This window comes from Labeo rohita, unplaced genomic scaffold (genome assembly GCF_022985175.1).
Source record: "Labeo rohita strain BAU-BD-2019 unplaced genomic scaffold, IGBB_LRoh.1.0 scaffold_1640, whole genome shotgun sequence".
NCBI lineage: Eukaryota > Metazoa > Chordata > Actinopteri > Cypriniformes > Cyprinidae > Labeo > Labeo rohita.
The window spans coordinates 1-16,290 of record NW_026127825.1 but is presented as its reverse complement, the minus strand read 5'-3'; the positions used below and the strand labels follow the sequence as shown (position 1 = coordinate 16,290).

General features: G+C 36.5%; 1 protein-coding gene and 1 long non-coding RNA gene across 2 annotated transcripts; one reads left to right on the top strand and one right to left on the bottom strand.

The window, feature by feature from the left end:
* Positions 1-338: 338 nt before the first annotated feature.
* Positions 339-7,801, bottom strand: LOC127158686 (myelin-oligodendrocyte glycoprotein-like; the record flags this gene model as incomplete). The annotated part of the gene is made up of 3 exons (XM_051101719.1): positions 7,680-7,801; positions 7,288-7,347; positions 339-689 (listed from the first exon to the last, which is right to left on the bottom strand). Coding segments are annotated over exons 2-3 (409 nt in total), but the record flags the coding sequence as incomplete, so codon positions are not given.
* LOC127158685 (uncharacterized) lies at positions 3,057-5,103 on the top strand. Its single transcript, XR_007826241.1, has 4 exons — positions 3,057-3,142; positions 3,997-4,061; positions 4,775-4,909; positions 5,026-5,103. It is a non-coding gene; the product is annotated as an uncharacterized LOC127158685 (long non-coding RNA).
* Positions 7,802-16,290: the final 8,489 nt, after the last annotated feature.

The following is a 16,290-nucleotide window of genomic DNA, read 5'->3' as shown; positions in this document are numbered from 1 at the left end:
AACAAGAAGAACATGCAGTTGTTGTTCTGGCTTTTTTAAGTTAGTTAGAGCATGTTAAGGCTGGAATAAACTACACGACTTTTGCCACGATTTACAGTCTGGAGGATATCAAACATGTTTGATTTTTTCAGGAGAGCACATATCACACGTCTCCAACAATGTGCACATTTCTGTGTGAGTTTGTTGTGATCCTCAATCGTGTAGTGTATGATGACCAGTTTCCCTTTGTAACTATTACAAAGTCAGTAAGTGTGTGATGCCTAGTGTTTTAAAAACTGTTCAAATTTTTAAAAGTTGTGTAGTGTATTCCAGCCTTTAGTTTTCAATGGTTTTCTCACCTTCAACATTGACATTAACAGTGGCATCATCAAACCAGGATTTGGACTGAATAAAACACTTATAAAGTCCTTCATCAGAGACTCGGACTGATGAGAGTTTGAGTGATGCATCTCCACTCTGTAGTTCTTGATGATTCAGTTCTGTTCTCCCTATGTAGGACTGAATCTGATCTGTGTTTCTGTCTTCATGATCATCATAAAGATGCACTTGTGAGTCTTTCAGATCAAGTCTAAACCACTCCACTCTCATGTCCACAACACTGATGTTGGGTTTGACTGAACAGGGCAGAATCACATCTTCACCAGCTACAGCAAATACAGGATCTGTAGGTCCCACTACTTCATACTGCTCTGTAAAAGAGAAAAAAAAAAATAAGTTTAATTAAGACTGAAGCTTGTTGAATTTGAACTGTCAACCTTTAAAACAGCAAGTCATAAAAGTAGTCCATAACTTTGTGTTTTAATGTAAAGTAGTAACTAGGGCTGGGCGATACGGACAAAAAAATTATCACGTCATATCGATATCGATAATTATCACGATAAATGTCAAATCTCTATTTCTTTCAAGTTTAAAGTCAGATTTTTGCTCCAAAGTAAAAGTTGTAGAAACCAGACCATTAATTTTTTATAATAATAATAATAATAATAATAATAATAGTAATAGTAATAGTAATAGTAATAGTAATAATAATAATATCACTTTTTTTTTGTCTCTTAGAAATGCACATTTGATAGTAGCTTGAGGATGCAGAGGTAATTTTTTTGTTCATTATCAATCAGTAACATCTGTAAAAAATTGTAGCAACCTCAGTTTTATATGGTTAAATTGATTCTTTTTTTTTTTTTTTTTTTTTTTTTTTTTTAAGCATTGGTCTCCCATAGTAAGCATACATTTTAAATCATGATAAACACAGTTAAAACCACACATAATGGTACGGAAGCCCTGAACCGCATGGTGGGAAAAAAAAAGAAAACCTATGGTGGAGGGGGAAAAAAAAAGAAAACTTATCTCGTTATTTCGAGATATTAAGTCATTATTTCGACTTTTTAACTCGTTATGTGGTGGGGGGGAAAAACGTATGGTGGGGAGGAAAAAAATTAAAAACTTAACTCGTTATTTCGAGATACTAAGTCGTTATTTCGACATAAGTCGTTATTTCGAGATACTAAGTCGTTATTTCGAGACACTAGTTTTGTGCTAATGGCCAGTATTGCTCTTTTAGCTTTATAGTTTATCTATAGATCTTATCTATTGACCGTAGACGCAGGTTTGCAAGCCACTTTATGTTACGTTTTTTAGTATTAACAGGCGATTATACGATTGTGTAAAGCTGACCAACAAACCAGATCAGTGGTGGTGTAGTGGTACCTGAAGGGGGTGTACTCTTAATTTATTTAAGGTATTGTTTTCGTTATAATGTACTGATTCAAATTAGTAATCAGTATAGGCTAACTATTATTTTACCACTCTCGCGCACGAAAAGACGGCATTTCTGTCACTGTCGGCATCCTCTCTGACTGGTGCGGGACGGGACGAAGCGGGCGCGGGCGCAATCATATTTCTAAGGAAGCCGGCCACGGTCCTAGCCGTCTTTACTGGGTGTTTTTATGAAATATTTGCATTTATTCACGTGCGATTGGATTAGCTATCATGTGGTGAACTGTCATGATTTTGGCTAATACAGCACACTATGATGCACATCAGAGGGGATTTAGAAGTGGGTGTACGCAAATCCGACTGATAAAGCTGATAAAACTTGCGAATATTCCCAGCACACTGATGCAGATCTAATAGATAAACTATAAAGCTAAAAGAGCAATCATTAGCACAAAACTAAAAGCCAGCTATGCAATTGCAAAATAAGTTAATTGTCCATTAGGCCACGTACAGTATTAGAAAAGTACGAATTAGTAGAATATCCAGTGTTATGAAAACTACATAGAATAACCCAGCTAGCATTGGTCCTGGCCAAAAATAGTCGCGGTAGGACGGCATAAATCCGTACAAATATGTAACACAGAATACTTCCTAAAAATGCATTCAGATACGTTTGTACATATCTATAGTTCTCTGGGGTTGCATGTATAATTGTTACTTTTAAGTTTTAGCTTCGTGTAGTTCAGTATATACACTGTTGTGAAACAGTTGTGAGAGGACGTCCACAAGGTGACGTCCTTTACACGTGCATTTATAATCCACCATGACCCTATATGAAATCAGTATGAAATATGCTAAAGCAATTGTGCTTACACCTTGATTATTACTGTAATAATTTATTTAAGTGCCCCAAGTAGTTTTAAGAGGCTGTGAATAGACGATCTCGTCTAGTCAAGCATTACCCATTAAAAATAAAAATTAAAAATAAAATAAGTAAGTAAATAAATAAAAACAGGAAATCGTAATGAAATACAAGTAATTTGAATTTACATCTTGTTTAATGAATATTCACAAAGTGCTGTGTGGTTAAGTGATTACAAAGCCACTGAATTTTAGTCATAATTCTGCCCGTTTTCCTTAAATTGCAATACGATTTAATTATTTTAAGTTTATGCATATACATGTAAAACAAATATCTCCAGTCACCATTTGAAGTCTGAGTCGGGTGTAGATTGCCAAAACTGTGCTGCCAAGATGTTGTAACAAATCTCGCGATAGGATAGATTATTTTGCTATGGGATAGATTAGCTCGCAATACAATACATTATCTGGAGAGAAAGCTTTAACACGTTTTTGTCTTTCCATAACCAGGAGGAGAGCGCATCGTTGTGTTGCAAAGCTTTACGAATTATTCAAAAATCTACTGGTGGGTAAGTACATTTTGTAGTTTTTTATTAATGTAGTCGAGTTGTACTTGTTTGACACGAAGGAAAAGGAAGAAATAATGCGCACATTGTCAACTAAAACGTAGTTTGAGTTTGGCTAAAATTAGCTAGTGTGCTAGAAGTATTTTTTTTTTTTTTTAAATAATGCTTGAACAACAAATGCATAACTAAAGTGCCAAGGGTATGTACAAAATGTTTGTATAGAATAACACAATGAAATAATTTTTTGTAATCTCCTTTATGGTCCTCTTATAAATATCTAATTCCTTAAGTGCCACAGAAGTTTTCTAATTGCTGAATTTTGCAACGATTAGTAAGTAAATAAGTAAATTAATCAAGAGATTGATAATGTAAGCCTCATTTTTCGACGGCTGAGCCACATATTACATGTTCGTATAGTAAAAGAAAGTTACACACCACTTTGTCATTTATTAATCCAGAAACCTCCCACTGTAACCTCATTGTATATTGACAGTGCCAGAAAATATGAGGTACCGTTTCTGGGTATAATGTACATAATGAACAGTTTATATCTATATTTTCAATAAATCTGTTTACAAATGCTTATCAGGGTAAAATTTGTGCAGTATCTTAAATGAAATTAATTTTATTTTATTTTGTTTGTAATGAGATATTTGTTAGGTAATACCCAAACTTTACTCCAACTAATATTTCAGATAAACTTAGGAGATAACACATTGTTTACTAATTTCTTTCAATTTTCACAGTGTGGTAATGTGTATATAACTTTAAGGGATTGCAAAGCTCTTTATAAACCGCTTCAAAATTCCATAAAGTGGTCCTTTATTTCCATTGCTTTTATTTTTTCCAGCAGTGGATGCACAACGTGACACCATCAACGTCAACGACACTCGTGGACCCGTGGACACATGTTGAGGTGTAAGTGCTAATGTTTAAAAAAATTAACGATCCGAATGTGTACAACCACGAAGTTGCTTTTTTGCCCTGTTACAGGGCAAGACAAACGCAGTCCTGTCAATTACAGAATAAATGTTAAAAGAACTCCCTGTTGCCCTGAAATAACAGCTACAGAATCTAGAAAAATTTGAAGAATATATTATGATTTTGAATGTCCAAGTGACACTTCTAAGATGTTGTAGTACTAATCAAAAGATTACATGGTTAATGACACTTTATTGACACTCCAAGGGTGCAATTCAGGTCACGACTCCATTGTCATTGTAAGTAGTACATCAGACCTTAAGTAAACTTTCAGATAATTGTTCCCCTTGTCATTGTAGAGAAAACAAACACTGGGCAGTAGAAACAGTTTTGGTAGGCAGTTTGCTCTGGCTCAGATTTGCTCTGTTAAAGTCTCTAACCACAATGTAAGATTAACATTAGAAGACATTTCAAAAGATTAACTTCTGTGAAATTTTTAAACACATTTTTATGTCTTTTGTGCTTCATTAACAACACAATCTAATGTATAAATACATACATTTCTCTGAATCAGAATTCATACAGTTAAAAATATAGAGGCTACAATGTCTGTCACTGCTCAACAAGAGCTAAAGTACAGCCAGCTAATTTGACAGTAATTAATGCAGTAAAATTGCACAGCAGCCTTATTACTTTACCTTCACTTATAGCCAACCCTGGTCCTCGAGAGCCACTGCACTGCTTGTTTTGCAGCTGTCCCTGCCCTTCCAGCTTCTGACTGACAACACACCTGATCCATTACTAATCAGCAGTGAGTAAGGCATGGAAAGTTGGAAAACAAGCAGGTCAGTGGCTCTTGTGTTTTAACATTGCCATGATGCACACTACTGTTAATTTGTAATATTGACCATATGTTAAAATGTTCATGAAGTGAAGTAATACTGACTCATTTTTTTCGCAGAGTCATGTCAAATGCTTAATGGCCAAATGCAGTATGAGGGGTGGTGGCCAAATTTCACAGCCTTTCAAAGCTACAGCTGTAACCGGATGAACGCCATCCATGTGCGAGCCTTTATTTGGAGGACAGACAGATACATGTCGGGCAGGCAGGGGTGGTAACAGGAGTGTCAGAGGCGAGACGAGAGAATAGTCCTTTACGACGAGCGATAATCCACAAGGCAGGCGGCTGGACAGAAGGAAACGAGAAAACCAGGCGGGAGATCAAAAACTAGGAACAGGGAACAAGAAACTAGGAAATGCAAACACAGGGAATAACAACAATACAACAATCCGTGGTTAGCAAGTGAAAAGACCGGGGCTTTTATAGTGCCGCTGATTGGTCATGGGTGAAGTGCAATGGCTGATGGGGAATGTAGTCCAGGGTGTGGTGCAACAGTCTGTGTGTGACAGGGCGAGAGGGACATCTGGCGGTGAGCGGACAGCGGGACACCGACCAGATTCGTGACAACAGCTTTGTACTATGTAATTTAAGGTAAGTTTGGCCTTATGACATAAAAAAAATCTCATGTTCCTTGTCCGTTATTTATTTAAAAGACCACCTGTCTTTATCAGAAATGTCCTGTTCACATTCACACAGTTACACATCTACTTTATTTCAAGAGCACCATAGAGATATTGAAGAGGCAGTGGACTAATGCTGTTTTTATGTACTCTAGCACACATCTAATGCAGAAAATCTTTTATAGACATAAGATTATTCTAGACTAAAATAACATATAATACTTATTGTTTACTTGTTACTAATGCTTCTTTCATGAAAAAAAAAGTCTTGTTCCATTGTATTTTAAATGTATTTGTATAACCTTAAAGGCATTTTCAAAATAAGTGCATGCCATTTAACTCAATTTTGCCATTTTGTTTCTTAAATATTTTAAAATATTAATGCTCTCTTCCCTCAGATGCTCTGAAGAGGTGGAGTCCAACTGCCACAGACTCCGAAATTGATGCATCAATGGCAGAACACCTAAAACACGCTCCAGGAAGAGCTGGGGGTGGTGGTTATAAGAAATAAGCTGTTTTGAGAGACATTTATATGTGTTTTACATTAATCCAGTATTTTTGTTTTGTAGTCATTTGATTTATAGCTGTTTAAAATTAATGCAAAATTGTTTCAATTAAAAAAATTGAGTACTGCCACAATAATAATGCTTCTGAAGAGCAGGTGCTTGTGGAGCAACAAAATGATAGTAAACATTTTGGAATAATGATAAATAAATAAAAGATTATAAATATACATGTGTTCACTTTTATCCGTTACCTTGGTTATGTTCTTGTTTGAATAATGGCTACTTAAAATTAATGTAAAGCTTTGAGAAAATTGGTGCATGCTTAGAATTAACTAACTACATTATACTATTTCTATTTTCATGTTTAAAATGGAAGACCTTGAAAAAAATGTAATATGCACAAAATATGTTGTAGTGAATTAGAACGGTCTAATTCTTGCATAAGTCCACAAAATGTTTTATTGTTTGTAATGTACACGTGCTTAAAACGTTTTGTAGACGTTCAGGTCTGACTGGACCGACTTTGGACCGTTTTTGAGCTTGTAGTAAGTTAAGTTGTCTAAACCTCCAGAATGGGTGTGTGACTATATTTTATATGTAAGCTTATATACTAAAATTATATTAACACATTAAATTAAATTAATGCATAGTATAGACATACAGAAGATGACGCATTTAGACGTCCAGGGACGTACAGAAAATACGTGCAGTTCACGTCCAGATAACGTCAAAGACGTCGGTTGAACTTTCATTGTGGAACTATTTTTCAACCATGACGGGACGTGTCGGAGGGACGTCTTTTCAACGGTCGTTACACGTCCAAATGTTTGCTGGGAAACGCCTATAGGGTATTAATGACAACCTTTTACGGTAATATGTAGCATTTATGGGCTCCTTAAACCTCCATAAAGCTTAGTCTTGAATGAATTCCTGGCATGAATGCAATAGGTAGTCTATTTGTATGAAAAACGGTAGTCTAAAATGCACTATAAATGCACACGTGCTATAGCTTAATCAAAAATACACACATATAATTATATACCATTATTCCTGTAATAAAATTCAGTGTAAATATCCCACATTGCTGACACATTGCATCAGTGCGCGTCCTGCTCCACACAGCACAGATCGTGAAAAAGGTTTATAAATAGATATGAACACACACTTCATCTCTTTATGTGGGTGTGGAAAATTACCTGATCTTGAATCTGTAATTCCACTAATAATCAGCAGAGTCACACAAATAAACTTCATTGCTGGAGGACACAGATGATAAAAAGAAAAATATGAATACAAAATATTACAATAAACAGACAAATGTGTTTTGCCTCTAAATACTTGCACATTTACATTTAAGGGCCAAATACAACATTTTACATAAATATATACAATGAACAGGTTAAATTAATCCAGTCAAAGCAAGACACGTACGTAGCTTTATTTGACTGAAAAAAAAATTATCTGGAGAAAAAAAAAGTATTTATATGGTTTAGTATCACTTTATAACCTACCTAACTAGTTAAATGCGTCTGATCTCAAGTCACACTCATGATAGACACAGTTGTCCGGAAAATGTTTCTCGACTTACCTGCGACTGCACGTTGATGAGTTCACTGGAGTTTCTGAATAAATTATTGATATGATTATATGGGAATTAACTAAATGTTGAAACGAGAGTTCGTAATCGAAAGGAGAATATTCTTATCTCAGTTATACTTTGACCTGTAACTAAATGATTTACCTGATCACACGCCCTCCACAACACCTGACCATAATCCAACTACAGAAATCATTCTCTGTTTGCAGAAATGTGTCTTCAGACTTTGAGTGCAGGGCTTGTAGCCTTACTGACTTTGGGAAGGTTTTTTATTATCATTATTTATTTTTAATTGCTATTTATGTAGCTTACAAAACTCCACTCAGACCACACTTACAACACAGTCAGTTTTTCATGCAAAGCAGATAATGCCATTTCAAACAAATCTGATTTTTATTAACATTACCAGAAACTTGGCATTCATTTGTATAAATCACAGTAGGCAAAAGCTATTCGGCTACATCAATTCGTTTTGTATCTAAAACATTTTAATATGATAAAACAAATTGAAACAAAAGTCGAGTTTCACCAAAGTGACATAGGCCCAACATGTCAGAACCAGATCATATCAAACAAACAAATAAAGAAATAAAGACACTTTTTATTCTCAGGACTTACGAGATCTTTTTAATTTATTTCTGGATATAATTAACAGAACCTACGAAGTGCGAATTTGAAGGGTGATTGCGTCACAGCGTCAGGACGTAAGCTGTCCCAATTCAGAATGCACCCTCCTTTTTTTTTTTTTTTTTAATTTATTGAAAAACAAAATGTACAAACCAAACAGGCTTTAAATAAACCAAAAAAGAAAATATCAAAATAACCAATTGCAAGTGCATAAGGCACACACAACTATAAAGTACACCATATGACAACATTTAAATTGGAGTACAAAATCAAGATAAAATGTATTACAATAGACAAAATATATGATAAAGAAGTGAATAAATAAGGATAAAGTAAAATAAAATAAATAAAAAATAATACAAAACATTTACATAACTTTGCAAAAAGGGGTTAGAAGTTATTATGAATTACTAAACTTGTTTTAAAAAAAATAGCTAATGTAATAGCCTTATTATTTGAAAGTGTACATAGGGATGAAGCAATAATTCTAAGCTTATTTATAAAATGAGAAAAAGATGTGGTGGTCTTCAGAAATCTACATTTATGAATAAAAAATTTGCCACAACAAATAAGGTTGTTAACCATGTAGTGTTGCATACAATCTTTTTTAAACACTTCAAACTTAATTTGTTCATAATTAACAAGGTTGATATGGATATTGACACAGAACATTCTATTATTTAAATGAGACCAAAATAGCTTTGAATGAATACAGTTGAAGAAAATGTACTCGGTGGTTTCAATATCACTTTCACAAAATTGACAAGAGTTTTCCTCAATATTAAACTTCGATCGAAGGAATTCTTTCAGTGGATATATATATATATATATATATCATTCATTATTTTAAAATGAAGCTCTTTTACTTTTGGGAAGATTGGAAATGAAAGGTAACTCATTCTCATCTATTTTAATTCCTTTGAATCAAAATCCTTAAAAATATGGTGATGGCTGAGTCGATTTGGGTAAAGTCTATTAATAAAAACACTTATAAACAAGTTAGTACATTTTTGATCTCTAACAGAATAAGGACCCAAATACAGAGATGGAAGAGAGAATGTTACAGAATAATGAGAAAAAATTCCTTTGAGCAATAATACCATACTTTTAGGAATGGCATTTACAACTGTATAAAATTCCTTAGGATGACATACAAATCCATGTTTCAGGCAAAAATCATTGTAGCTGAGAATGTCACCATGGTTATCCATCATATCCAATAAAGAAATAATATTACAGGTGCTGGTCATATAATTAGAATATTAGTTGATTTATTTCACTAATTTCATTCAAGAAGTGAAACTTGTATAATGTATACATTCATTCCACACAGACTGATACATTTCAAGTGTTTATTTCTTTTAATTTTGATGATTATAACTGACAACTAATGAAAACCCCAAATTCAGTATCTCAGAAAATTAGAATATTGTGAAAATGTTCAGTATTGAAGAGATCTGGTACCACAGTGTAATCAGCTAATGAACTCAAAACACCTGCAAAGGCCTTTAAATGGTCTCTCAGTCTCGTTCTGTAGGCTACACAATCATGGGGAAGACTGCTGATTTGACAGTCGTCCAAAAGACGGCCATTGACAGCTTGCACAACGAGGGCAAGATACAAATGGTCATTGCAAAAGAGGCTGGCTGTTCACAGAGCTCTGTGTCCAAGCACATTAATAGAGAGGCGAAGGGAAGGAAAAGATGTGGTAGAAAAAAGTGTACAAGCAGTAGGGATAACCGCACTCTGGAGAGAATTGTGAAACAAAACCCATTCAAAAATGTGGGGAAGATTCACAAAGAGCTGGAGTCAGTGCTTCAAGAACCACTACACACAGACCTATGCAAGACATGGGTTTCAGCTGTCGCATTCCTTGTGTCAAGCCACTCTTGAACAATAGACAGCGTCAGAAGTGTCTCGCCTGGGCTAAAGACAAAAAGGACTGGACTGCTGCTGAGTGGTCCAAAGTTATGTTCTCTGATGAAAGTAAATTTTGCATGTCCTTTGGAAATCAGGGTCCCAGAGTCTGGAGGAAGAGAGGAGAGGCACACAATCCATGTTGCTTGAGGTTCAGTGTAAAGTTTCCACAGTCAGTGATGGTTTGGGGTGCCATGTCATCTGCTGGTGTTGGTCCACTGTGTTTTCTGAGGTCCAAGGTCAATGCAGCTGTATACAGTACGTTTTAGAGCACTTCATGCTTCCTGCTGCTGACCAACTTTATGGAGATGCAGATTTCATTTTCCAACAGGACTTGGCACACAGTGCCAAAGCTACCATTACCTGGTTTAAGGACCATGGTATCCCTGTTCTTAATTGACCAGCAAACTCGCCTGACCTTAACCCCATAGAAAATCTGTGGGGTATTGTGAAGAGGAAGATGCGATATGCCAGACCCAACAATGCAGAAGAGCTGAAGGCCACTATCAGAGCAACCTGGGCTCTCATAACACCTGAGCAGTGCCACAGACTGATAGACTCCATGCCACGCCGCATTGCTGCAGTAATTCAGGCAAAAGGAGCCCCAACTAGTACTGAGTGCTGTACATGCTCATACGTTTCATATTCATACTTTTCCGTTGGCCAAGATTTCTAAAAATCCTTTCTTTGTATTGGTCTTAATTAGGGATGCTCATTTTAACCGGTTAACCGTTCAGAATTTTGACCGATTAATACAATCAGTTAAATGGTTTAAAAGGTCTTTTTTTCAGTAATTCAGTAATCGAAATATTTTTACTGGATGGTTAAATTAAAATGAAATTGCATTTCTGAGAGAAAAAAAGATAAATCGCGTAGGCCTATAACGTTAAGTCGCATTTTATTATTACATTCAGAAAGTGACTGACCTGGTGTCGACGCGAAATATTTACAATACACTATAAACATAGGCTAGGCTATTTTAGTTCCCCTCACTCCACAAAAAATCCTTTCAATTTAACAGTATTTAGAAAAGAACAAGAATGAAAAATATGAGAAGCTAGGCGACAAACCAAAACGAAACCATTTAGGCTAAAGCGAAACTGAAACTAACATTGGGTCTCTCTTACAACACAAATCAAAATGTCTCCTTATTCAAGATGTATTTGAATGCTAAAATATTATTGAATTATTTATTATGTAAATTTATGTATAATTATTTATAATGTAAATTTAATTTTTTTTCCCCATATGTTTGGCAGATTGTGTATGCGTGTGCGGCGCCGGCGCAATCACTTGATTTATTTTTTATTTTTTTCCTTCTAACAGGGACACCGACTCTTTACAGCTAATCGAAACTGTAAACGGTTTGCTCAACCCTTTCTCATCAATTTGCATATAAATAACACAGGGCTCTCAAGTGTCACGCATTGAGCGTGACAGTCACTCATTTCGGTCTATTGTCACGCACTCCCGCCACACATTGTATTTCTCACGCAGAAAAAACTATTTATAATATATTTAATATACCGCAGCGCCCAACATTTCTCTGGCTGCGCCGCTCTCGCTATGGAACCGTCAGGATTCAAGCGCGTCTCCCCTGGAGTTCTTAGTCGAGCCTGCCACTTATCAGCCAATCAAAAAAAAAGAAATAGGCTACACAACAGCCAATCAGAAAATAGCACTATTGTATCTGGGTAAGATTTAACGCAACAACCAATGAAAAAAAGCATCCTGAAATTGTTTACCATCTTCCTCGTTCACCCACAGAGGAAACCACTGGGGCTAGGGGGAGGATGAGATGTCACTTTTGCCTGTCTTAAAAACTTGAGAGCCCTGATAACATGGCTTTACACTTTCCAATTGCGTGTAACACATACGCCAAAGTCCAATTTCGCGTTCATATGATACGCCAATCCTTCCCAATAGGTGCGTTCGAGATGCACTACTATGGAACGCCATTGGGGACAAAACCTATTATATCAAACGCGTGAAATCTGGACGCATTAACACGCAAAGTTTGTACGTGTCTTTTTGGTACGTGTAAACGCGAACGTTTTGTACGTTTATACACGAATTTTTTTGTCGTGTTATTTAAAGACACGATCGTTTGTATCGCCTTAACATAACATTTTTGGCCGTGTATTTTTGTTACGTGTTTCTAGACGAACGTTTTCGTCGTGTAAACATGACATTTTTGAACGTGTAATATTTCTAAGTCTTATTTGATGTGCGACATACTAATTTTTCTGTTTTAGTTGAACTGGTGATAATTTGATAATGATTAAATACACTCAATGACTGCATGAATTAACATTATATTCTTTTGTAACGTTAAAGGAATTTGTCCTGTAGGTAAAGTGAGTGGTCTCGGTGATCCAACGACCACATTTCCCCTCTGATTAATACATTCGAGGTGTCCACTGCAAATAGCCTACTTCAAGTAGGCTATTCGCAGTGGACACCTCGAATGTATTACTACTTGTTGGCAGAAGTAAATACACTAGGCCAGTCTAACGTTACCCTATATGTGGAAAAAGTCACCTCTTTAGTCAGCGGTTTCTGTGGCGTAACGTGTAAAGGGAGACCGGGGTTATATTCCCACTGACAGCGCTTTTTTATTACTTTACAGTTAATAAACGCATTTGTTTTCAATAAAAATTATTTGACTTAAAATTCATTTTAATTCATAAACGTTACATTTAGGGTAAGGTTAGGGGTAGCGCTCTTTAATATCTCAATAAGTTGCCATGATTTTAATATTGTTTTATAAATATAACTGTCAGTTATATTGCAGGATGTTTAATGCACAACAATACTGAGCAGCAAATAGTAACGTTATCTCTCACTATTTATAAGTAAATAGCATCTAAATGTCTACTGAATCCACAACTGTTGCTATTTGGACTTGGACTGGCTGCCCCACAGTTTACGTTGCATGGTCCGCCTGTTGTAGTGATTCTGTAATGTTTATGTGTCGTATGATTGTGTCTGGGTTTAAAGGTTGAATAAAGATTTGTGAATTGTCATAGGCTACCGGTGCTTTGTTTTCTGCTTTTGGATTTGCCTGATTGTTATAATATTATTGTTCAATTTGTGATTGTTACAATATTGTTGTTATTACATTATTTTTATCTGACATATACAGTATACATTCAAGATATTTGTATTATTTCTAACCTGCATGAGTACAAACGGGATGAGATGACACAGCACTGACATCACAACCAACGTATAAATGCATCATTGACTCTAAAGATTTACGCTTGCCTATGTACATGCCAACGTAAAATTATGATCTCATTCACGAACAAATGTTACGTGTGACGTTTGCATAGGTATTTGCTTACCTAACAGCACGTCATCCCTCACGAAAAGAAATGTCGTGTGATGTTTATATACGTATACAGCAACGTGCCATCCCATCACAAATGCAAATTAAATCCTAAATAAAGCAACGCTATTGGCTGTTGTGCAGTCTGACGCGACACGTGAACATATACTTCGTATTTACGCGTACAAACTTTGCGTGTTAATGCGTCCAGATTTCACGCGTTTCATATAATAGGTATTGTCCCCAATGGCGTCCATATCAAAGTACCGTGAGAGCAAAACGAGAGCAGTTGCAGAGGTCAGGCGCTGCAGTTGCTCAAAATCGGCTGCGAAAGCCTTGATGACGACACACTTTATTCTCATTGGTCAGATTATGTGACGACAAGCACGACGTGTGCTGCGCGTTTTTTCTTTAAAAAGTTCCTGTATGTAATCAATCTTTATATGGAATATCTGATATTCAAGCAAAACATTAATGATGAAAATGAAGATTAGGCGATATGGTAAATATATATTATTATTGTATAAGAGTTAAAGTTTGGAAAAAAACTGGTCAACCAGAGGCCGTTTTTTAATGGATGTTGTGAGAGGCTTCACTACACTGAATAAACTGCTTATATTTGAAAAATGTCCTATAGCGAACTACAAAACCAAGATACAAATAATAAACGTCATATTGCATTACATAAAAGTAACTAACAAACTAATTTGACACTTAAAGATATGATCAATAAAAAAGCAAAACGATTGTATAGAATAACCACGCCACCGTCAGTTCTTCCGCAGAGTTTCGCACTGAATAATCCTCCAGCTGCTGCAGCTGAACGGATAATTAGGGTTTGATGGCTGTCCTTTTGATGGCAGCCTACCCTGGTCGCCAAATATTTAAAAGAAAAAATTAAGATACAAATAATTAGATTAGTTGTACATTAAATATTTTAAACACTAATACAAAAAGGAAAGAATAGGCACTGACTCTGGTGTAAGCCTAACGTTCACAGAAGAACTGTCATTCTGACTATTTGACAACCCGAGCAGGTTGTTGTGCACATAATCACTATTAACATTTACTTCACCTCACTTCACTTCAAATCCTTAAATGAATGGTATTCAGAAAACAAACAAGAATAAAATAATATAAGTAGCCATGTAAAATAAAAATATGCTAGCCTATTTAAAAATAGTGCCGTTATAAACAACATTTATTTTAAACGCAGAAAGACATTTATTTCATTCCAAAGTTTCCATAGCCTCTTTGCGATTTACCTGCTAAAATATTTTCGTAAAGAAGGCTTCTTCAATCGGGTCCCAATATGCAAGCAAAATAACAGTCAGCAACTATACAAGTTACATTTTGCCTATAGGCTATTGTAGAACAGACACATTTAATTAAGCGTAATAACTTCTTATATGTTTGGTTGACGGTGCCTTTACTTTGATAATGAACAGTGCATTCCCAGTCAACAATTTGATCTCACAGTGATGTCACTATGAGCTCACAATATTCTCATGGTGTGGTCACAATGTGTGTGTCACAGTGAATTAAAAGTGTAACCGCACAGAGCTCTCACTGTGTGCTCATACTTTGTTCACAACATGAGGTCACTGCGCAATCACAGTGCACTCATACTGTGGTCAAAATATGAGGTCACATCACACTCACTGTGTGCTCATACTGTGATCACTGTGCGCTCATAATGTGGTCACTGTGTGCTCATACTGTGATCACTGTGCGCTCATAATGTGGTCACTGTGCGCTCATACTGTGATCACTGTGCGCTCATAATGTGGTCACTGTGCGCTCATACTGTGATCACTGTGCGCTCATAATGTGGTCACTGTGCGCTCATACTGTGATCACTGTGCGCTCATACTGTGATCACTGTGCGCTCATAATGTGGTCACTGTGCGCTCATAATGTGGTCACTGTGTGCTCATACTGTGGTCACTCTGTGCTCATAATGTGGTCACTGTGCGCTCATAATGTGGTCACTGTGCGCTCATAATGTGGTCACTGTGCGCTCATACTGTGATCACTGTGCGCTCATACTGTGATCACTGTGTGCTCATAATGTGGTCACTGTGTGCTCATACTGTGGTCACTCTGTGCTCATACTGTGATCACTGTGCGCTCATAATGTGGTCACTGTGCGCTCATAATGTGGTCACTGTGCGCTCATAATGTGGTCACTGTGCGCTCATAATGTGGTCACTGTGTGCTCATACTGTGATCACTGTGCGCTCATACTGTGGTCACTGTGCGCTCATACTGTGATCACTGTGCGCTCATAATGTGGTCACTGTGCGCTCATAATGTGGTCACTGTGTGCTCATACTGTGGTCACTGTGTGCTCATAATGTGGTCACTGTGCGCTCATAATGTGGTCACTGTGCGCTCATATTGTGATCACTGTGCGCTCATACTGTGATCACTGTGCGCTCATACTGTGGTCACTGTGCGCTCATAATGTGGTCACTGTGCGCTCATACTGTGATACTGTGATCACTGTGTGCTCATAATGTGGTCACTGTGCGCTCATAATGTGGTCACTGTGCGCTCATACTGTGATCACTGTGCGCTCATACTGTGATCACTGTGTGCTCATAATGTGGTCACTGTGTGCTCATACTGTGGTCACTCTGTGCTCATACTGTGATCACTGTGCGCTCATAATGTGGTCACTGTGCGCTCATAATCACTGTGTGGTCACTGTGCGCTCATAATGTG